General features: G+C 43.7%; 1 protein-coding gene and 1 long non-coding RNA gene across 3 annotated transcripts in view; one reads left to right on the top strand and one right to left on the bottom strand.

The window, feature by feature from the left end:
- LOC135404410 (ceramide transfer protein-like) overlaps positions 1-17209 on the bottom strand; it is a 141449-nt gene extending 124240 nt beyond the window's left edge. Inside the window, exons 1-2 of one of the 2 annotated variants that reach the window (XM_064639134.1) lie at positions 16929-17209; positions 14960-15094 (exon numbers count right to left, since the gene is read on the bottom strand). In XM_064639134.1, the coding sequence (XP_064495204.1) occupies positions 14960-15094; positions 16929-17024 (231 nt within the window). In that variant the 5' untranslated portion in view covers positions 17025-17209. The remainder of the gene's footprint in view (positions 1-14959; positions 15095-16928) is intronic. The other variant, XM_064639132.1, reaches the window with a different exon arrangement.
- Positions 15839-19688, top strand: LOC135404411 (uncharacterized). The gene is made up of 3 exons (XR_010425666.1): positions 15839-16569; positions 17137-17314; positions 17424-19688. It is a non-coding gene; the product is annotated as an uncharacterized LOC135404411 (long non-coding RNA).
- Positions 19689-24858: the final 5170 nt, after the last annotated feature.

Here is a 24858-nt window from a genome sequence, read left to right as displayed (position 1 = left end):
TCTCAAGTTCAACAGAGTCAAGAGACTCTCTAACATATAAAGCCACCCCTCCACCTCTCCTACCTTGCCTGTCCTTTCTGAAGAGCTTGTAGTCATCCATGGCAACACTCCAGTCATGCGAGTCATCCCACCACGTTTCTGTGATGGCAACTACATCATAGCTTTCCTGCTGCACAGTGGCTTCCAGCTCCTCTTGTTTGTTGCCCATACTGCGTGCATTAGTGTACATGCACTTCACGTGGACTGTTGATTTAATTCTTAACTCAGGCTTTCCATCCTTAGGCTGATCACTGGAGAGCCCGGTTCCAACCCCTTCCCCCTTCAAACGTAGTTTAAAGCCCTCCTGATCAACCTCGCTAACTTATGGGCTACAGTCCTCTTCTTCTTCCTAGAAAGATGAATCCCATCTGATTTTAAGAAACTAGGTACCATGGAGTTTGCCCCATGGTCAAAGAAACCAAAATTTTGATGGTGGCACCAATCCTTTAGCCATCTGTTGAGGAGTTGGGCTTTTTTACTCCACTCTTTATTTAACTCCTCATCTATCCCAGATAGTACAGGAACTGAGGCAAATATCACCTGTGCTCCTGTCCCCTGAACTGACTGACCCAGTGCTTTGAAGTCTTTTTTCATTATCCTGGCACTTCTTCAATTAATGTCCTCACTGCCAGCCTGGACTACCACCAGTGGATAATAGTCTGAGGACTGGATTAACTCTGGAAGTCTCTTACTAATATCCCTCACCCTGGCCCCAGGAAGGCAGCATACTTCTCTCTGGGATGGGTCTGGGTGACAAATAGGGCCCTCAGTTCCCCTTGGAAGGGAGTCACCGACTACAACTACCCTTCTTTTTTTCTTTATACCTGTGGTTGTAATCCGTCTATTAGACAGGGCCGAACCAGGAGGCTCTCCAGAGAGATCTTCTTGGCTGTCCTCTAACTGACTGTCTGGGTCCAGGGTCTCATATCTATTCTTCAAGGGCACCCTGGAGGGTGATGGGGGTCGAGAGAGAGTTCTTTTACCTCTCCCATTAGGGACCTGTTTCCATTCCCCCCCATCAATTTGGTCTGCTCCATCTGCCTTATGGCAGGAAGGGCAGGGCTTCGCCGTCTCCTGTTTGACTTCTTTAGGGTTCAAAAGGGTTTGACTCCACCAGTCAATTTTCTTTTCACTCTCCCTAATGCATCTTAATCTCTCTACCTCTTCCTTAAGTTATGCTACCAGGCACAGCAAGTCACTCACCTGCTTGCATCGTACACAGCTACCTCCTACACCATCCTCCGGTACCAACATCAGGCTCAGACACTCAGCACACCCAGAGACCTGGGTGGCTGCATCCTTCTTCGAGGGGAGTGTCTGAGCAGACACACTCCTAGTATTAACAGCAGTAATAGCTTTTGTTTTTCTGGAAATGATTGCTAGCTTTAAAAATCACACTCACCTACGAGAAGCGGGAGCTGGTTGAGCCCTGCCTGCTTGAAATGCCTTGAAATTGCTGTGCCACACCCCTGTTAGTCTGCTCCTGGCGGGTGCGTGAGCGACCTTTGCTCATGCTCCTGGAGGTCTTATATAGCCTCCCCTATCACCTGCTAACGAGCCTGATCCCCCCCTCACTCGCCTTAATGGGTTCCGAGGAGGAGCCAAGCCTGGGCAGCAAATGGCCTAGTAGCTCTCCTGGAGGTCTTATATAGCCTCCCCTATCACCTGCTAACGAGACTGATCCCTCCCTCACTCGCCTTAATGGGTTCCGAGGAGGAGCCAAGCCTGGGCAGCAATTTAGGATAAAATTGTTAAAGCCTGACTGCTTTGAATATGTAATAATGGTTAGTGTGTAAGAACTAATGTATAGTGATAATTACAACATGTAAGAGCTAATTATAAGCACAAGGTATACTGCTAACAAATGCCAGCCTAAAAGCTTTCATTCTAAAATTTAAAATTGACCTGATATCAGTCTAAACTCTCTCATCACATCTTATTCCTTGAGATATCTGAATATATAAAAGTCTATTTGTGTACATATATATCTATATATGCATACATATTTAGTTGTGAAACAACTTTTCTCCTGCAACCTAATGTTTGAAAACCCTGACCACAATGCAATCTGGGTTCTTCAACATCTGGAGATAGGGGGTAGCAAGTTCTGTTTCACTGGTCCTCTTAACTGGAGAATGGTAGATTTCAACTGAGTGGAAAGACATGGCAAACAGACTAAAAAGTGGCTGAAGTCTGCCAGAACATTTTATCTAAACCACATTGATTAGAATTCAGAAGGAACATGGCAAAAGCAGCAACTAAAGTTTACCTCTAAAGGAGAAAGCAAAAAGATGAACCGAGAAGCAGAAACACTAAAGAAGTCATCTGCAAAGAACTATTCTGTGTGTGACCTAGTTTTGGCTAGAACAGAGTTAATTTGCTCACGGTAGCCCTGAGGGAGAGCAGGGAAGGGGTCAGGCTGGGGCCAGGGATGCACCTAGATTGTATTCCATACCATCCACATCATCGCTGGGGGGCAGAAGTAGGGATTCTCACTTCTGTGAAGAAAGGGGAGGCGTTGGCTTGGGGTGGTAGAAAAAAGGGTGCCACGTGGAGGGTCTGGGGCCATTTTTGCCTTTTGTCTCAGTAGTCACATGGGGCCTTGGTAGGTCGGTGAACACCCTTTTTTGTACCTAAAATCACTCTCTCTTCTGTATATTTTTGTTATTAATATTACTGCTGTTACTGTTCATTTTTCTTATTTCACTGCTGCTTTTTCAAGTAAATTGTTCTTATCTCAACTTGGAATCTCTGCTTTTTGTCTCCCTCTCACCCCGAGGAGGGTGGAGGGGAAGGGAGCAGCCTGAACGAGGTTGTGGGAAATAATTAAGACGGTTTTATTACAAGCAGGGGTTACCTCGTGCCGAGGCACCTGGGGGCCATTTTGTTTGAAGGACTGGGGAGCCATTTTGTGGTCAGGGATTGGTGGACTGTTTGTGGTTCTGCTTGAAGTTGCTTATTGCTGTTGCTTGAAGTTGCTTATTGCTCTGCTGCCTACCTGCTGCTACATAATACAGTTCTGCTTGGGGTTACCTATTGCTGCTCATTGTTGCCTACTGCTGCTTATAGTTCTGCCTGCTTACTGCTACTTACTGTTACTTACTGTTCTGTTTGCTTACTGTTACAGTGCGAAGGCAAGCTGGGAAGAATGTAAGGTGGTGAGACCAGTCTGGGATCACTGCCAGGGAACCATGCAGCCGGGGACAGGGAAACAACCTAATAGGTGGATGAGGACAACCAATGGACTGCACCAGAAGGCAAAGATCGCCTTTTAAGGAAGAAAAGAGCGAGGCCTGGCATAGGAGGAGCAAGGGAGTGGTTATGCAAATCGAAGGGTTCTTAAAAGGGCTCATCCCTCCCATTCGGGGGTGCTCAAACCTGGTCACGAGTTCGGTGCACCCAGCACGCTGTTAATAAAGTTCTTGGTTTCACTTTATTTGGCCGTCTCCAAAATTTTAATTGGAGATATTTCTCACAGGGTTTATTTTTCAGCTGGGTCTTAAAACCAGCACAGTTTGAACAGAAGCAAAAGGCTGATGAGCTAGCAACTTTAGGAGGCAGCAAAACAGGAGATGGCCTGGTACAGCTGCATATTAGTAGATATACACATAAAAAAAATATTCTCACCCTTTTACTTATCGTTCCAGGAACACATATCAAAGTGAGATCTGGCATTACACAGATCCTCAGTAGAGATGCTAAAAATGTCATTAATGGCTATCACATTACAGATTAGATCAACAGCAGGTTGCCTAGCAGGACTGATGAGCAACACTACAACCCTGAGGGGGTTGTGAGAGACTGAAATGCTAAAGGTTCCTGACTCAAACAATTGGCCATTTGCAAAAGCAGCAGGTGCTTTGCAGAGGCCAGGTTTGCACCCCCCAATCAAAGGGGAAGAGGAGAATTTTTGGGTGTGTGAAGGCAAAACCTCTGATCTGCATAAGAACAGCCCAGTGCAGAGGGGGTGCACACCCACCACAGGAGGATGACCATGTGTCAGAGACTGAAGCAGTTAATGATTTACACATTCTAAGATCACCAAAAGACTTTTGCAAACTGAAAAGAAGCAGCTGCTCACCCAGCAAAGCCCACTCCCGACACACACACCTCCCCCAATACTGCTAAAGGATCAGATAAGTGGGTGCCATTGTCCAGCTATCCTGGGTGCAGATGCCTGCCCGAGGAAAGGAAGAGGCTAAGAAGAGGCAAGTCCTGCAAGGCGGGAAAATCCCTTTTAACATGCCAATGTCCTCCCTTTACTTGAACTCTGCACATCTAGCCTGGGCTATAAATCTCAAATGTTGGACCATGATGGACGATTGATGTTGGTGTCAGAGACTGAAATGGTTAATGATTTATGCATTCCAGGAGTTTGCAGGCTTTGACTTTTGCCCTAAAAAGGCAAGGAGATACCCCAGATGGACAGTTGAGCCCATACCCTCAGTGCTAAGCCCTAAAAAAGCAAGATACCTCAGATGGGCTAAGCCCTAAAAGGGCAAGAAGATACCTCAGGTGGGCTAAGCCTTAAAAAGGCAAGAAGATACCTCAGGTGGGCAATCGGGCCCATCCCTCCCTCCAGTGCTAAGCCCTAAAAAGGCAAACAACTCCTCATCCCAGGGAGGTGCAAAAGCATGCTGAGGGTATATAAACTGACTGGTGACTTTGGGAATTTGGGGTTCTCCTTCTCCCCCACCGCCTGCAAATCAAGACCATCGCTCTCAAGCATCGCCGTATCCAGTGGGAGACCATCGCTCTCAAGCATCGCTGGATCCAGTGGGCGGTGACTATATCCATTTCTTTGCACTCTCAGCTTCTCTTTTCCCTTACTCTCATCCTGTTTTTCCTCTCCCCTAAACAGTTTCTCCCCCCCCAAAAGTTATCTCTATGTTGCATTGTTTTATGACAACACCCAAAATGCTAGCATACTTGTTGATACAAAATTGTTAAAATAAACTTTGTTTTCAGACACCAATTATTTAGTGTTGTTTCACTTTAATCCATCCCAAGGGAATTATTGATAAAAACCTGAGTTACCCCCCCCCTTTTCCTGGGGCGGTGAAACAGGAGGCTAGGCCCAAAAGAGTTAACTAAGAAATTTGGGCCAGCTAACAAGCTACCAACATCCAAGACGATCTGTGCTCGTTCTGTTCTACTTACTGGACCAAAGCTTAAGAGAATAGTACAGGAACATGTAATAGGCCTAGAAGCAATAAATTAGAAATACAACAAGATCAGGTAGACATTTGAATAGGAGAAATAGGCCTGGAGCCAGGGCTTTTTCCAAGCTTCAGTGAGCGGGTCAAGAACAATGGAAAAGAAGAAGGGTCAAGCTGAGGAAGATGAGTTGAAGCCCCCTCCCCTATGGAGGAAGATGGGAACTACCCTCCGAAATGGGGAGCCAAGAGAAGCACCGCCCCAAGCCCCGCCTGAGCTCCACCTATACTCCGCCTATTTTTAATATGTATTGATAGATGTTGTAATCGTTTGAATATGCATTTAATCACATCTGAAGATTGTATAAAAATGCTGATTTTGTGTGAAGCCTTTGAGCAAGTTTGTCCAGCGCGAGCTGGCTTGCTCCCAACGTTGAATAAACAAATACCTTGCTGCTTAAAGATAAAAAGGTCTCTGAGCAGTTTCTTGGACCGATTTTTCGGATTCAGCGGGTCGTAACAGTTGGTACAATAGGCAGCTGCAAATGTCTTCAGAGATGTCAGAGGCTTGAGGCATGGCCCGTGACACTATCCATTGTAAAACTCCCCACCCCAGGGAGGTACAAGGCATTCCCACCTGAGCTGGAAGTGTATAACTCATAACTTCTTTGAGTTTTGAGAGGGGCTTCTCTCAGCCCCAACAGATCAAGACCACCACTTCAACTAACAGACATAGAAGCTGCAACTACCATGTTTCATCGCTGGATCCTGTGGGCTGTGACTATATATATCTTTCCACCTTTATCCTTTCTTTCCCTTAAGTGTTATCTTTATGCTCTAATGATTGCTATATTGCTACAGATGCCTTAATATTGCTATGCTTTAATAGTGTTATATTGCTATGCTCTAATGTTGCTTTATTGCCATAGATGCTTTAATATTCCTGTATCACTATAGATGTTTAAGATTGTTCGGAGACAGCGTTGATGGAAGCGTTCTAGGAGACGCAGGTGGTGGCGGTAGATGACCCATGATTCGGAACCATACAGGAGAGTAGACAGCACTATGGCTTTGTAAACACTGATCTTGGTACTTTTCTTCAAGTGTTTATTACGCCATACTCTTCTGTGGAGTTTTCCAAAAGCATTGTATGCCTTTGCTAACCTGTTGTCTATTTCTCCGTCAATCTTACCATCTGAGGAGATGAGGCTGCCTAGGTAATTAAACTGCTGGACTGATTTGAGTTCTGATTGGCCAATGGTGATGTGGGGATGAAGGGGGACTTCCTGAGGTGCAGGTTGATGGAGGACCTCTGTCTTCTTTAAGCTGACTTCCAGCCCAAAGAGCTCAGCAGCATCTGCAAAGCAGGTCAGATTATGTGACCAATACATCTGTTCTAGAGCAAGCAGCTATCACAAGTATAGAGACCATGTTGATGAGAACACAGCTGCGATGGGCAGGGCATGTCTCCAGGATGAAGGACCACTGCCTCCCGAATATCTTGCTTTATGGTGAACTTGCCACTTGCTGTCGCAAGAGAGGAGCCCCAAAGAAAAGATACAAGGACTCCCTGAAACAACATCTCAGCCTTGGCCATATTGATCACCATAACTGGTCTACTCTGGCCTCAAATCGGGAGGTCTGGAGAAACACCATCTATAACGCAGCTGTCTCCTTTGAGAACACACGCAGGATCACTCTCGAGGAGAAAAGGCAACGCAGAAAGAACCGTGTTCTGCAGAATATACCATCTAAAGAGTCTTTCTGCTGTGCCTTTTGCAATCGGGTATGTCTGTCTCGTATTGGCCTCATACGTCACCAACGTGCATGCAACAATTGTGGATAGAGCCTTCCCTAATCTTCGTTCGCGAAGCCCAGCCATGGGGTAGCCATTAATCACTATAGAATAACAGCACCCAAAACGGCAACATAGCTGTTTACATTTTGAAACAAAATTGTTCCAAAATAAACTCTACATATATATGTTTACAAACACCGATTATTCAGTGTCGTTTCACTCTAATCCACCACAAGGGATTTATTAATAAGAACTTGGGTTGCCCTCCCCTTTCTGGGGCAGGTCACAACACCATGACAAACCAACCTTTGTTTAGCAACAAGCTGTTTTTTTGAGCCAGATAAAGGAAAAGGCCGATAAGAAGCAAATCCTGTGAGGTAGGATCATGCTTTTTATCATGCCAATGTCCTCCCTTTCACAACTGGCTCAGGTGTAAAACTCCCCACTCCACCCCCTTCCCTCAAAGGTATCAGAACACTCAGGCATAGGCCTGAAGGTTTCCATCCCTTCTGATAAGGCATAACCGGCTCAACTACACCAGCATGAGAAACTGTGGTCATGTCTTAGAAGGGGTCAGAAACCATCAAAGACCCCCAAAGTGCCCCCAGACTCATTTCTGGGGCCTTCCACCAGAGATCTGCACATGATCCACAGTGTTACATCAGACAATGTAAAACTCCCTCCCAGAGGAGGTACCCAGGCATTCCCACCTGAACATATATTAACACATTGAACTCTTCGTTTCGCAGGCTTCCCCCACACCCATCAAGACTGCGACCATCACTTCAACCAACAGACATCTAAATTGCAACAATCAGGTCTCATCGCTGGATCCACAGGTGGTGACATCTTGCCTCTATCTACTCTTATCCTTTCTTAAGTGATCATAGAATCAGCTGGGTTCGAAGGCACCTGCGAGATCAAGTCCAACCCTTGATCCACTACTGCTGCAGTTGCTAGACTATGGCGCTAAGTGCCACATCCAGTCCCTTCTTAAAAACCTCCAGGGATGGAGAATCCACTACTTCACTGGGCAGCCCATTCTGGTGTCTGATTACCCTCTCTGTAAAGAAATTCTTTCTAATATCTAACCTAAACCTCCCCTGGCACAGCTTAAGACCATGCCCTCTTGTCTTGCTGATAGTTGCCTGGGAGAAGAGACCAACCCCCACCTGGCTACAACCTCCTTTCAGGTAGTTGTAGAGAGTGATGAGGTCTCCCCTGAGCCTCCTCTTCTCCAGGCTGAACAACTTCAGCTCCCTCAGCCTCTCCTCATAGGACTTGTGCTCGAGTCCCTTCACCAGCCTTGTTGCTCTTCTCTGGACCTGCTCCAGGACCTCAATATCCTTCCTGAACTGAGGGGCCCAGAGCTGGACACAGTACTCCAGGTGTGGCCTCACCAGCACTGAGTACAGGAGAAGAATCAATTCCTTGGACCTGCTGGCCACACTGTTCCTGATACAGGCCAGGATACCATTGGCCTTCTTGGCCACCTGGGCACACTGCTGGCTCATGTTCAGCTTCCTGTCAATCCAAACTCCCAGGTCTCTTTCTGCCTGGCTGCTCTCCAGCCACTCTGTGCCCAGCCTGTAACACTGCATGGGGTTGTTGTGGCCAAAGTGCAGGACCCGGCACTCGGCCTTGTTGAACTTCATCCCCTTGGAATCAGCCCAACTCTCCAACCTATCCAGATCCCTCTGCAGAGCCCTCCTGCATTCCAGCTGATCAAGACTCCCCCCCAGCTTAGTGTCATCTGCAAATTTGCTAATGGTGGACTCAATCCCCTCATCTAAATCATCAATAAAGATATTAAACAGAACTGGGCCCAACACTGATCCCTAGGGGACACCACTAGTGACCAGCTGCCAACTGGATGCAGCACCATGCACCACCACTCTCTGGGCCCGGCCCTCCAGCCAGTTCCTAACCCAGCAGAGAGTGCACCTGTCCAAGCTGTGGGCTGCCAGCTTTTTCAGGAGAATGCTGTGGGAGACGGTGTCAAAGGCTTTGCTGAAGTACAGGTAGACTACATCCACAGCCTTCCCCTCATCCACCAGGCGGGTCACCTGATCATAAAAGGAGATCAGATTGGTCAGACAGGACCTGCCCCTCCTAAACCCATGTTGGCTGGGTCTGATCCCTTGTCCCTCCTGTAGGTGCTTTGTGATTGCACCGAGGATGATCTGCTCCATAACCTTGCCAGGCACTGAGGTCAGGCTGACGGGCCTGTAGTTTCCTGCGTCCTCCTTCTAGCCCTTTTTGTGGATTGGTGTGACATTTGCCAACTTCCAGTCATATGGGACCTCCCCAGTGAGCCAGGACTGTTGGTAGATGATGGAGAGAGGCTTGGCGAGCTCTTCCGCTAGCTCCCTCATCACCCTTGGGTGGATCCCATCTGGTCCCATAGACTTGTGGGGATCCAAGCAGCTCAGTAGGTCACTAACTGTTTCCTTCTGGATTACAGGGGGGCTGTTCAGATTCTTATCTCTTTCTACAAGCTCCAGAAGCCAGCTGTCCTCAGGACAACCTGTCTTACTGTTGAAAACTGAGACAAAGAAGGTGTTAAATACCTCAGCCTTTTCCTCATCTTTGATAACTATATTCCCGCCCATGTCCAGTAAAGAATGGAGGTTTTTTTGCTATTGACGTATCTGTAGAAGGACTTTTTGTTATCCTTCGCAGAGGTGGCAAGATTCAGTTCAAGTTGTGCCTTTGTCTCTCTAATTTTCTTTCTACATCACCTAACTATATTCCTAAACTCTTCCTGAGTAGCCAGCCCTTTTTTCCATAATTGGTAGGCTCTCTTCTTTACCCTAATTTCTTTCAAAATCTCCCTGTTCAGCCAGACCGGTCATCTTCCCCGCCGGCTTGCCTTTCGGCACACTGGGACAGCCTGCTCCCGTGCTTTCAAGACTTGCTTCTTGAAGCACGTCCATCCCTCCTGGACCCCTTTGTTTTCAAGGGTTGTTTCCCAGGGTACACTCTGAACTAGTCTTCTGAATAGGCTGAAATCTGCCCTCCGGAAGTCCAGCGTAGAGGTTTTATTGATGGCCCTCCTTGCATCCCCGAGTATTGAAAACTCTATTATTTCATGATCACTGTGTCCCAGACGTCCACTGACCATCACATCTCCCACCAGCCCCTCTCTGTTTGTGAACAGGAGGTCTAGCGAGGCTCCATCCCTGGTAAGCTCATTTACCAGCTGGAGCAGGAAATTATCCTCTATACACTCTAGCAATCTCCTAGACTGATATTTTTTATACTTTTATGAAGCAAGACAATTGCTACACTTTTATATTGCTATAGATAATAATCAAAATGGCTAAATACCTCCTTTCCATTGCAACCAAATTGTTCTCAAATAAACCTGCCATACACACACACACACACATATATATATATATATATATAAACACTGGTCTATTCAGTGTCACCCTAATCTGCCCTAAGGGATCTATTATTAACAAGAACCTCAGTTATCGTGCCTCATGGGCAGGTCATAACAGGGGTGACACATGAACAAACTGTATCCGCTAACGATAAATCAATCTTAGGAAGATTCATAGAAATTAGGATCAAGCAAGAATAAGGATTGCAAATATCACAGAAAAATTTGCTGTGGTATATAACCATAGCTTTAACACCAAATGTAAACACTGGAATTATTTAAGGATTGGTATAATATCTATAAGAAATGTTCCACAGCATGAAAATGCTGAGATATAACCCATGGACAGGAATTACGATCCTGAAGTAGATGTCTAATCATGAACACTGTTAAAACATAATTCTTTTAATTAAAAGAAATCAAGTGGACGAATATTCTAATTGATAATAAAAAGTTGACAGAAGAACTGTCGGATTACAGTCCTAATTTTAAGTGTATAGTAACATATATAAAGGGGAAGCCATAGGAGGAGCAGCTGAGGTCACTTGGCTTGCTCAGCCTGGAGAAAAGGAGACTGAGGGGAGATCTCATAGCAGTCTACAGCTTCCCCACAAGGGGAAGTGGAAGGGCAGGCAGCGATTCTTCTCTCTGGTGACCAGTGACAGGATCTGAGAGAATGACATGAAGCCATGTCAGGGAGGTTTAGGTTGGATACTAGGAAAAGGTTCTTCTCCCAGATGATGGTTGGGCACTGGAACAGGCTCCCCAGGGAAGTGGTCACAGCACCAAGCATGACAGGGTTCAAGAAATGTTTGGACAATGCTCTCAGGCACACGGTGTGATTCTTGGGGCTGTCTGTCCTATGCAGGGCAAGGAGTCGGACTTCCTTGTGGGTCCCTTCCAACTCAGGATATTCTATGATATGATTATATTAAGAGTACTAGAGCTGAATACTTCAGCAATATTAAGTAATGCAAAAATATTTGGTTATTTAATACTTTAATAAATTACTGATTTTCTTCCCCTACATCATGTTCATATTATGACAAAGAACTCCATAATGATTAACAGTCTCACTTCAGCTGATCTGAATGTGTACTTTTCCACTTCTGAATTAATTTCCTCAATACATACTAAGAAATCTTCCATTTCTCCATCCAGCCAAATAATTGCATTTTACTTGCCAAGGATATTAGTACTCCATAGTATTTTGATAAATACAGGACAAGATTCTGATGTTTTCACTTTGAATATCAACCCATCCACTGCTGGTTCAGATAACTCAAAGACCATAATATTCATATATAAATTTGTACAGAGTATGTGAATGCTAAAAATAATTGTCCAGAAGAATCCACATTTCAAACAGTTTCTGCCTGTCTCACCAACAGCAGCCCCTTCTCATTATCTCCTAGGCATCAGCTCTATCTCTCCCTCATTTTTCTATTGCTCTTTGGCATTTTCCTCTCCAGAATACAATCACCTCGGGCCTTTCACTTGAATAAGCATTCCTGACCACACTTGTACACACTAGTACACACTGTAGTGGTTTTTTGCATGTGCTGTCTACAGTCTCCATTCAGATTTCTCTCCCATTTAGCCAAGATTTTCTACCAATCTGGATGTAACTTTGATTATTTAAGGCAAACACCAAAGCCTAAAAGCATAATTACCTTGTGTCCTAAATAAACCCCTATCTAGTTAGGGCTTGTATTCTTAGTTTATTAAAGTCATCTTTTTAGTAGCAATTAAGGCTGAGGAAGCACTTTATCAAGGTACAGAAAATTAATTATTCCATTAAATGCTCTCATATTAAAACTGAGAGATATGACATTATAATTCTACACTTAAAATACCTAAAGTAGCTACCCTAATGATCTAATTTAACAAGTCTTCCTCTCAATTTAAGAGGGGAGAGACAACTGTCATTTTATAAAATATCACTGTAGAATTACCTATCGATCTCTGCCCAATGCGATAGGAATGATAAAACAAGATCAGAAAGGACTGTAGCTTTCCAAATGCAGCATTCACATCTTTTAACTTTATGATTTATCATTAGGCTTACCTTCATTGCTAGAAGTACAGTAAGACTACACAAAGAGAGCAGTTTTCCAAATTTATGCTTATACATCAGTGAAACATGGACATTCTATACTACTAATAGCATTAATTACACACAGAAAATCATTACATCCCCCATCAAAGACAAACATGCATACCTAATCTGAGCACCTAAAAGCTTCATGAGAATCCAGTCCCCTCCTCTCCTACAAGGAAACATTACCGTCAACACCATTTCATACCACTCATACCCTACTTTGTACTTAAGGAAAACTTCCTGCAATACAAAAGGTTAGGAGATAGGTAGTTACTATGCCTGACTGGATTAGCAAGATCAAGGAAAACTATACTTACAGTATAGTGAAAGACTGTTGACAAATATTCAAGATTAAAATCCCAACTACATCAGATCAGTGCTACTGCACATTAAGTCAGTAAGAAACCCAACTTCTCTACCAAAGTAATCACAAGACATACAGTAACAAATAAGTTCTACTGATAGCAAAAGTAGCTTTTCATTATCATCTCAACATTTTGTCAACTACTGGTATTCTCCTATGCATTTAAATACATGTTAGTAAGCTTATATTAAGACATTACAAGGACATGAAAATAAAGATTAACTATGTATCACAGGAACAATAAACAATTATCTTTGAGCATAATTCATTTTCTATTATTGAAAAACATAGGTTTAAAAAACAACTATTCAATTTGCTACCAAACTATCAACCCAGAAGCATTCATTCTGAAAAAGTAAATTTCTGTATCCTAGAGACACATGAAATGATCTAATAGCATTCCTGAACCTCTAACACTTACACAGCAATCACTAACTGCAACTAGAAATAATTAACAGGAGTTTACCAGGTTTCAGATATGCCATATCAAGCTACAAGCAATTAAACTGTCAAATACCAGCCACCATGCATGATTCTGAATGAAAATGGAACAACTAAAATATCAGAATAATTTTGAGAAATATGCCCACTTTTTATTCTTTCTCAATGTACTCAAGAATCTCAAGAACTGGGGGGAAAGGTGGTGAGTCAACAATCAACACCAAGTTACCAGATGCAATAAGTACCAGATACAAGGGAGGAAAAAAAGCTATCTGCAAGAAGTTTCAGTGTTACTTCTTAGTCAAAAGACAAGAAGCTCACCAACTTCCCTTCACAAAGTGCAATACACCAAAACAATATCAGCATCACTATATTCTCCACCACCAGAACTGGAATTCAAGCTGCTGAGATGTACTCTACAGCACATTTCCAGACATCCCTCGGCCTACACCTCTTTGCCACCACCTTCCTGTCTCTGCCTGATTGGTATATTAAGCCTCTTATTAGTGAATGAGACACCTTTTTGCAAGTCCTGATCAGAGACTGGTACCTCTGCAGACTGCCAGAAGTACACTTAAATGAGCATTTCTAGATGCTGTTGCTGTGCACCATAAATTCCTGGAAAAGTCAAATCTTGAGCAAATTTTAAAAGTTTAAGCAGTTTTAAAAAGAGCTTTAAAAGAAATTGGGTCATCTGTTTTAATTTTCAGATGACTGTAATACCTGTCAGACACCTAAATGTAAAAAACTGGTTTTTCTTCACAATCTTTTTTTCTAAAATACATACAGTTGATGTAATCAATCCAGCCTTTTTTTTACCAAATCAAGATGTGTTTGAAAAAAAAAAATTAAGCTGAATATTAGTAAAGAAAAGGAAACTTCTTATTTGTTATCTTCAGTTTGAAAGCAAAATATTTGGTGGAATAAGAACATAAATACTAAGATTTAACACTACTGCTCTAGGAAGTTATGTACTACACAGAAGTCCGGCCTTTCCCCCTCCCCAAGTCAAATAACTGGACTATTTAAGAGTAACACAGAAAAGCTACAGTATGCTTTTTGGCAAGCATTAGTCATAATCAATACATATTATAATTCTGAAAGCTACAAAAATGTTTTTCTTTATTTTCTAAGGCAAATTCATTTTTATAAGATTTCACTTATATGTAGGCTCTTTATTCTTACCAGCATAATACTGGATCTTTTAGCATTAGGTAGAAACAGCACTCCACTTTAGAGGAAATACATAGAACATTTTCTTTTACAAATTTTGTAGTCATGTTCAGAAAGTACAGTCAAAGAAATACTACCCTCTCTTTCTAGTGCAAAATGTAAAGACTGATGGATGCTGTTGCTTTTGGGAAGTTGGTCCAGGGTCTTAAGCTGACCCTTGGGAAAACTCCACTTCCTCCAGAAGCAAACCATATTCCTACCCACAGAAGCCTCTAAGATAACAGATATGAAAAGCTGCTTATTACAATCTCAAAGCCAGCTTGTTTTCTTATTAGTAACTTCTTTCCCTGACTCCACTGTGTTGTATTAATATCACTAACTTTAATATTAAACAAGTTAAAAGAATTTTTCATACCCATACTTGCTTTCACCAGACATTAGCCTACAAATATGTAACACTCCAAAACATATAAGATGTCAATACTGAAATAGCACTTACTGTAATCACAGCCTTGCTCAGACAGATAGAGCCTCTGCAGCCATACTCCGTTTCATCTTCAGACTTGTAATAACTGAGTGTGTTGCTTTTCAGAACTACCCATCGATCCTGCCACCCATGAATGTAATTAGTCCACTGTAAAAAAAATTCAAATATCAGCTAATAGAAAAGCAACAATAAACAGTTTGGCTCATATTTCTCAGGGTTCAAGAAAGACACTTCCACATCAAAGTTCCTTCTTTATATTCACCTTAAAATGGTAAGCAGGAAATACAATGGGAGAAAAATCTCACACTGGAGTTCTTAAACATTTAAAGAGACCTGCAGGATACACTTCGAATAAGATTCTCTTACCAAATTACTCCATTTCCTTCAAAGCTTCTTTCTTTACCAAAGGGCAGAACTGAAACACTAGTACATACACAGAACTGTAGCCTACTTGTATTGATTTAAAATGTAATTATACGCAATAAGTTATTAAAAGTAAACATTCCTTTAGTAGAAACCTTGGTATGCTAGTGTTTCATTCCAATTAGCTTGTCTCAAGTACTCCAGAGGCATCAACTAGCAAAAGGTAAACATCCTTCAAGCATATTCACTGCAACAGGTTTCACCATACTTGACCATTCATATTACATTGTGTTCTTGTAGCAAAGGCAGCATCAGCTACACCCATCACAATCATCCAAAAATGTTTGCATGCACTTAAGCTACAGAATGTCAGAAGCCATGGCTTCACCTGCCACACCAATAAAAAACAGCACTATAAGATTTTACAAATAAGAGCCAAGGGCCTTCTTTTCTCCTAACCATTGCTCCCATCTCCAGGCTTAGAAACATTTTCAAGCCTGAAGGAGTTCACAGAGTCCCTCGCAAAAAACAGAGTACTAGCCCCATTATGGCACTTCTCAGCATCCAGCACCTACTTATGGTCTCAGTATTCCATGATCTGTGCCTTCTACACAGGTCTGTCTAGCTTTATTGTGTAGGAAAGGAAAGAAATTCAAAACATAGTGCTTTCATTCTAAAGATATTTCAACATTACTCTGAAAGTACTTTCTGTTTAAAAAAATATCTGCTTTTAAACTTAGTAATTTAATATTCAGCTTTAAAACACTCCTAAAGTTCCCCAGTATCATCCAACGCATACTTGCAAATCATTTCACTTTCAGTAATAAAAGAGCAAAAAGTGATGTTTATTTTTAAAAAGGGGGGAAACAACTTTAGTGCAATTTTTCTTCTATTCCTTGCCACCTCCTATATCTCTCGCCGCAGGGGTATTTTATTCCCCTGTTTTGATACTTGGACTAAAGGTTGTGCCACTCATGTGCTGGGGCCTGCTTCTGGGAAGTGATCACGAGCTGCGCCTGCCTTCAGGAGCTCCCGGGCAAGGAAGCATGACGTCGCGGCTGCAGACCGCACGCCAGGCAGCCAGCGGACTCGATACGGGGGCAGAGGGCGGCAGGGACTGCCGGGCGCCAACACCTCCCCCAGCTGCGGCTGAAGCCGCACCCGCGACTCTTCCTCGAGAAAGTGCTTCCTCACGCCGCCTCTCAAGGATTGTGAGGAGTAGGGAAGGACAGACAGGCACTGCGCAGATGCGGGGATAAGTATGTGAGCCCCTCCCCCTTAGTCCAACAGGGATGTGGTGGTGCCTCCGGCTGATGGAGGGGGCGCAGGCGGTTTGCGCCGGACGCCGAAGCGGCTGCCTAGCAGGCTCCGCGCCATCAGGTGGCGGCTGCCTCGGCCATAACGGCGCTTCCCACGCCCCCCACCAGGCCCCTCCACCGGCGCCGGGGGAGGCAGGAGCCTTAGCCTGTTCATCCGGAGCAGCGGGGTGGGGAGGAAACAGGCAGCCGGGGCTAACAGCCCTCGGCCAGCTGCGGGAGGGGGGACTGTAGTGCAACGCGGAAAAGGAAAGCGAGAGGCCATCAGGTACAGGCTGCGGGGAAAAGAAAAGGCAGCTTACCTTGCTGAGTACCCCACAGAGCTCAACAGGCAGCCCGGGCTCTGTCTCGGGGTCCTCCTCGGAGCCAGAGGAATTCCAACTCTGATTGTCCGACATAGCCGAGCAGGGAAGAGCCAAGTGACCCCCGCCCACAGCAGCCTCAGCCTCCTCCTGCTGAAGGGATGGGAGCAGCGGGCTCTACCTGAGCAACACTGCTCCGCACCCGCAGTACCACCAGCGACCGGCCGACGCCGAGGCACGCAAGCTTGGGCTTCCCCCTCACTTCAGCTCCACGGCCCCTACCCGCGTCAAGAACCACAACACAGAGGGGGTGAGAAGAGACAAGCACGCGTCTGTCTGACACGCACGCCACTTAGAGCGCAGCGGCCACCACCATCTTATACAAGGTGAGTGCTCTGTGCCACTATTTATTAGCTCCACCCCTTGCCTTCCCTCCCAGGCCCCCTAGCCGGGCCGCGCGGCGCCTGCCGGGAATTGTAATCTTCTTTCTTGCAGCAGTAAAGCTGGCCGCAATTGGCTCTCAGAGACGTAGTCTGATGCAGCGGCTGTCTCTCTCCCGTCGGTGGATGGTCGCCATCTTGGTTTCGTCGTTTCTATGGAACTAGTGGTGGATTTCGCCTTCGTAACCCGATGAGGTGGGGATCTCCGTTTCCTCTGCCGCCGGGCGAGGGCAGTGGTGCTGCTTAGGGCGATGTTTGCTTGCTTTTTTGGGGGAGTGAGGACCCTTTCTTTAATAAGGTGAAGCGTTTCTCCTGCCCTGCTCACCTTCTAGAGTGAGAGAAATAGTATTGCCGTCCCTATGTTAAGCCATCAGGACTTGGGGGGTGAGCAGCAAACCTTTCTGCCTGCAGGAATTATGACTCTCTTAAGACAGGACCATAGTTACTAGCTGGGTAGAGCTGCATAGGTCACACCTTGTGGTCCTGTTGGAATGCCTTCATGGTAATCAAGTTGACCTCTGCCCCGGTGAGACAGTGTTCTAGTTACTTCCTCCCTATCATCTGGCTTCACTAACAATAATCCTGGATGATGTGGAATCCCTGAGATGCAGCATCCCACTTGACAAGGTGCACATGGTGTTCAAGTTGAGATGAGAATTGCCCTGAACATTCAAGAGCCTTGGTTTTTTTCTATCAGTTGGCCAAGCGGACAACTTGGCATTCCAAGCCATGATCACAGTGAAAGACATCTTGGTTTGAGGGATCTTATTAAAATATATCTCAGCTATTCCCAATTAATAGAACTGTTTAATCTTTGGTTGGTCTCTGGTATCATCCCAGACATGGTGAGAGGCTGTGGACCATCATATTATCACCCTGATTGCAAACATATATGATAATATCAATGCATATATTGACCCAAGGAATGAGCAGTTGGATCCCATCAGGATTCAGATTGGGAATTGGTGATCCGATGTCTCTGATTCTATTTAACCTAGCTGTGGACCCTCTGCTGTGGAAACTTGAAGAGGAGGGATGTGATTACCAACACTGTGTGAAAAATTTAACATCCGTGGCCTTTGCAGATGCCCTTGTTTTGTTGAGTGGATCATGAGAGGGAATGAAGAGAAATATTGAAATCTTAGAGGCTTTTTGTGATCTTACAGGCCTTGGGATGCAAGGGGAGAAGTGCCATGACATCTATATCAAGCCTAGCAGGGATTCATATACCATCAGTGACTGTCCACTGGGAACAATTAACGGCATGCCCCTCAATATGATTGATCCAGTTACCAAATTGAGAAATACATGGGATTTTGCATTGATCCATGGGTCAGAATATCAAAACCAGACTTACTAGGAAAACTGGAAGATGGGCTACATCAGATTGAAAAGGCTCTTTTAAAACCATTTCAGAAGGCAGACATCTTGAAAGGATATACTATCCCCAGATTGTTTTATTTGGCAAACCAGGCTGATGTGAAAGCCATGGACTTTAAGTCTTTTGGCAATTAGATCTGCCATCAAGGACTGGTTGCATTTACCTTCAAGTATATGTGATGCCATCCTTTATTCCAGCACAGGAGATGGTGGCCTAGGTATTACCAGACTATCAGGACTAATCCTCAGTATACAAGCCTGAAGACTGTACAGGATCACACAGTCTTCAGATGAAACAATAAGTGTAATTATGAAGGAAGAGGAAATTTAGAGAGAATTTGAAAAACTATGGATAACAGCAGGCGGTGACAAAGTTCCATCACTGGTGAAGAGGAACCAGTCTCGAAATGGGAGACATCCACCTCAAAAACCATTTATCTGATGTGAGATATGAAAGTAAATCAACATTTTTGGAAGATGTGGTGGCAAAAATAGTAAAGAAGTGCTAACACCTTAGCGATCAAGAATTGATAAATGCCGCAAATATTACATTTATGGTTTTCCCCCTGGGTGCACATGGGAAGTGGTTTCAGGGCAATTACCAGTTATCAATGGGTCTCGATCTTTCCAGCTCCCAGCTGAAAAAGACTGCTCACACCTTATTGAATAGGGTACTTTTTACCTCTATTGATATTGTACATATATTTGCTAGCAAGTTGTGAACTATTGCAACATCTTAACTGTATGGGTCTTTTAAACTATGAAATAAAAACTGACTGTGGATCATTAAGCAATGTCACTATGGATGCTATGGCTGCCACAACCCAGTTTTCTATTAGGGGCCAGTAGTATGTAGGAACACTAACGGGCTTGTGATCATGGCGCATCATCAAAACTACCAATTAAGACAAAATTCACTGGTCTTGACTCAGGTAGATGGGCCATCTTTATTTCACCCTGAAAAGGAACATGTATAAATTACATGTGTTTGATAAATAACAAAAATGGTGGCCATGGAGGCCACAGGAAGGGGTAGGAGGTGCTGCTGGCTCCCAGGTGAGACATGAGGAGGGGGTGGGACCATCACAGGTATTGGGTCTGCCATCTGTGTGGGGCTCGCATGTGCCTGCACTGCTCCCTGGGGCCCCGGGGTGAAGAGGCCATTGAGGTCTTTGCCCTGTGAGTGGGGGTAATTGCAGGTTGGGTGCAGCATGCCAAGTAACTGTGCTGTGTGGCTATGCGCAGCAGCCCGTTCCTTCCCTGCTGTTGGGGTGCCCCTGCACAATCCTCTTTCATTCTGCTTTACTGTCTCAGCCCAGAGACATGTTATGAGCAGAGCAGAAAGTATCCTTGCTGAAAAGGGGGAAAGTATTTGCAGAAAGGAAAAGAAATGAGGCAGTTGAACATATCACTTCACAATTTGTGAACAGATATAGTGGGTTGGGAAGGACTATCCCATCTCCTTTCTTGTGATTTCTTGAAATAAAAAAAAAATGTGTTGAATAGCATTACTTGAGGAAACTTCAGTTTTAGAACACGTCTGGTTATATTTTAAGAGTAATATTGTACAATTGTATTTTCTCTGACTTCCTCCTCATGACAAATCATTGTGTAATGTTTCCATTGAAGGATTATTATTTTTTTAAAGAACTCTCAGCATTGACATAACTATTTATATGAATTATCCATTTCTGTGGTAGCTAAAAGCTAAATAATATTAGTACCAGCTCAAAGTCTCTAGTATAAAGATATTTAGAATTAATGCAGTACTGAGAGTGAGTGGTAAAGCAGCATCAGTGTCCTAAACAATTAGAAATAAAGGAGAGTCACAGACATCTTAATACTTGCATAATCACTGGAACACACAGAAACATTTTTATAGAAGTCTACTGTGGGTGCTATTTTTGATAATTTTTTACCATATATAAGTTGTTGAGAAACTATGTTCTTTGATTCACCAGCTGTTTGGAAAGAAACCGAGATTTTTTCTCTTAGTGTCTATTGCAATGTACTGCATCTGTTAAGCAAGCAGAGAGGCTGAGTTTTGTACGTATTGATATCTAGAAGAGCAATTTATACTCCTCCTCTGTAGTATGTTGATGAAGTTAAATGGTATCACCTGTAAAGGCAATAGTGTTTTCCCCTTTAAACTCTTAATTAACTTATTTCTCTATCCTGATTGAGAGCAAGAGGTGAAGAGACATGTCTGAGACTGTTTCATTAGTCTCTATACTTTTACCCACTTTTTTCAAGTTGTTTTAGACAAAATTTTTATAAGTTTGTTTTGCCACAAGCTAAATGTTTTCTCTAGGTTGATTTTCCATTAAAACCATTGTTATTTATCCTTATCAATTTCTACACTGACATTTTGTTCACATTTTGCACAGTTTCAAACTGTCCTTCTCCTGTTTCCTTTAAATATTTCCATTTTCATTTTGTCTATGGCAGATGATCCACTGGTTTTATCTGGCAGTGCTATATCTATTGTCTTATTGTAGCTTCTGTGATTCATTTAAATATGTTAAATATTTTACAGGATTTTTTTTTTCAGGCTGGTTACTCTGAAAACAAGATAATCTTCTGATTCTGTTTATGTTAAGTGGCTGAAACTTGTATCAGTCGTTATTCATCTTTTTCCTTCTGTTCCCCTTTAAGCTTTGGTGAAGTAATGTAATGTCCTCTAATAAATGTTTTCTTAATTCCAAATAAGGTATTATTTTATATTTATATACTTTATCATCTGGTACTATCAATGTATTTTGTTTCACACAAGAAGCTGAAAAGATAAAACACATTTGGGACCAGCATTTATGGGACTTTTTGAAGACTGATTTTTTTCATCACTGGTATCATAATTTTTCTCACTGGATATATAACAGTGAAGGCTTTTGGCTGACATGATTTAGTGTTTAAAGCCCTTGCTATAAAACCGGGCCTTTAAGAGTGATCTGAATGAGGAGGGGGATCTGAATGAGGAGGGGGATCTGAATGAGGAGGGGGAAAGATTTGTATATGCTATAGATAAAGAGACTTTTTTCAAGAATGTTAAACAGCTAAAAATGTTGCAAAGACTGGAAATGGAAGCAATCTTGTGTTCATTACAGCTTCTTGAAGGGAAAGAGTGATAAAAGAACCAGGGGTAATAAGTGAAGTAGCATTTACCTTGAGGAAAGTATTTATTGGGAATCATGCCTGTTACTTACAGATTGCCAGTAACAATGGAATTATTGTGGAGCTAATTGACATGGGAGTGATTATGAGCTTGATATGAAACTTGTGTGGGATGCAGTGCTTTTTACTTTGGTTGAACAGCAAAGCTGTTCTGGTAAATGTTGTGCTGGGTTTGGCTGGGGTAAAGTTAATTTTCTTCACAGTGGCTAGTATGGGGCTGTGTTTTGGACTTGTGCTGAATACAGGGTTGACAATACAGGGATGTTTTCTAAATGGCTGAGCAGGGCTTACACAGACCCAAGGCCTTTTCTGCTTCTCACTCTGCCCCACCAATGAGTAGGCTGGGGACACACACAAAGTGAGGGGACACAGCCAGGACAGCTGATCCCAACTGACCAAAGGGATATTCCATACTATATGACGTCATGCTCAGTATGTAAAGCTGGGGGAAGAAGAAGGAAGAGGGGGATGTTTGGACTTATGGCATTTTGTCTTCCCAAGTTACCACTGTGCATGATGGGGCCCTTCTTTCCTGGAGATGTGTAAACACCTGCCTGCTGATGAGCAGTGAACAAATTCCTTGTTTTGCTTTGCTTGTGTGTGCAGCTTTTGCTTTCCCTATTAAACTGTTTTTATCTCAACCTACGAGTTTTCTCACTTTTACCCTTCCAGCAAGGAAGCAGCTGTGTGGTGCTTAGTTGCCAGCTGGGGTTAAACAACAACAAATGCTAACTGTAAGAGATTGTCCTATTGTAATTTGAAAATTTCTGAAAATATAAATTGTTGTGGTTTTTTATTTGATAAATAGACACAAGCTATGAAACTACTTCCATTCCCAGTTGCCATTATAGTAGCTCAAGTGCTAGTAAATGGTCAACAAGCTGGAGATAAATACAGCATTACTTACCTGATCTTTCATTTTCAGAAGACATAAATAATCATATTCCATTCATTCAGATTATTACAATTGGGACATTTTTGTCAGAATATTTTTTTTAAGGATGGCTTTCTTCAATATCTGACTTTAGTTGGCAAGTATGTTTCAGGAGATCTTCAGGAAAAAAAGAACATTGCCACCATTAATTTTAAAATGTCACCCACATGGTTCTTCAATAGCAAAAATTCATCTCTAAATGCAAAAGTACATGACATTTTTCAGTTTGGTTGCTAATGGGTCCCTGTTTAAGTCTTGGAGTGGGAAATTGGCATTTAAAGAAAAATTGTAACACTCTTTTAGATATATATGTAGCTTGTGGTTGTATGTAATAGAGCTGCTGTATGTGCCTGAAAGGGTACGGCTTCTCCAAACAGGAAGGGCTTCTGTCACAGGGAGCAGCTCAAAGGGGAACTTTAGGAGTGAATGTGCTTCCTGTATGAGAGTAAAGCTGAAATTGTTTATGAGTCAGCAGCTCGGGGTAGGAAGAAAGTAGCTCTGTATCCTTTTCCAATAATAAATACATGTTAAGTAATTTATGCCAGTATCACACTAAGATTCTGCTTGTTTTAATCTGGCAAAAAATAAGACCACAGGATCATGCTACAGAGGGTAAAATTTGTTTTGTTTAGCTTTTTAAGATCAATTTAATATCTAGGCAATTTACCATATAATTAGAGCCTATTGAAGGGTTCAGCTATTTACTGTCATAAGCAACAAGGGAAGATGTCAGAAGTTCACATATCAGAAGTACCTGCATGTATAAGAAATTACTGATGGCAGTAATTGAGTAGTAAAAGCTTGGTAAATTCTATTAGTTGTATGCCATGGCTCTACAACTTAATGGGGGGGAAATAAAAGAACGCATGAATTTTACCCTTTATTAAACCATAGTATTTTATTAAAAGCTTTTAATTGAAGCCATCTGTTTCTAAAAGATGAGCTTTAACTCAAACAGAAGTTTTGAATTTGAGCTAGATGTTACTGTGAAAGATTCTATGGCTTGTCACAATCAGGAATGAGGACTAAATTAACAACAGTGTTCTGAATTTAAAAATCATTCCGTTTCTTTTAATGTAATAGTCTAGTGAGGCCGGTGGGGTCCCAGATTTCCGTGTTCCCCCTCCCCCACGTGGCGTGTGGATGATGTGTCCCAGAGTAGCTGCGTGTGTGTGCTGGGGTCCGGGGTGGCTTGGGGGTCCCCTGGGAGCACCCCCCCGGCCGCGGGGGTGGCCGGTGGGGTCCCGGATTTCCGGGTTCCCCCTCCCCCACGTGGCGTGTAGATGATGTGTCCCAGAGTAGCTGTGTGTGTGTGCTGGGGTCCGGGGTGGCTTGGGGGTCCCCCGGGAGCACCCCCCCAGCCGCGGGGGTGGCTGGTGGGGTCCCGGATTTCCGGGTTTCCCCTCCCCCACGTGGCGTGTGGATGATGTGTCCCAGAGTAGCTGCGTATGTGTACTGGGGTCCGAGGTGGTTTGGGGGTCCCCCGGGAGCACCTCCCCGGCGGCGCGCGCGCTCTGCGCGTGCGGTTCAGGACCCAGGCATGGCCACAACAGGAGAGGGGAGAGAGACAGTGGGGGAGCCTACCAGCAGTTGCTGCACACCCATGGAGGAGGAGAGAGCAGCTTCGGAGCCCACAGAGGTTTGCCGTTCCAGGTTTGGGGGAAAGGGAAGGGGGAGGGGGACTAAAGGGATTGGAAGGGGGGTACAGGGGAATGGGGATGGGGGAAGTTAAGGGAGAGGTATAGTGTGGGCCATGGGGTCCTCTGATTAGCAGGAGGGAGAGCGGGGTACTCCTGTAGGAAGTGCCACAGATGTGCAGTGCACCTGTAGATGCATGGTAACTCAGTGGAGGAACGATATGGCCTGGGTGGATAGTGGCGTTCCTTTAGAGTGTTGGGGGTCCCAGACAAGCTGGGGCCTTGAAAGGCACCCCAGCCTTGGATTAGTACGGAGGCCAGAACAGTTGGTCAGTTTGTTTCTCTGCTTGTTTTTGGCTCACCTATGG

The sequence above is a fragment of the Pseudopipra pipra genome, chromosome W, assembly GCF_036250125.1.
Source record: "Pseudopipra pipra isolate bDixPip1 chromosome W, bDixPip1.hap1, whole genome shotgun sequence".
NCBI classification, from domain to species: domain Eukaryota; kingdom Metazoa; phylum Chordata; class Aves; order Passeriformes; family Pipridae; genus Pseudopipra; species Pseudopipra pipra.
Note: the sequence above shows the minus strand (reverse complement) of the source record. Positions and strands in the feature narration are given on the sequence as shown.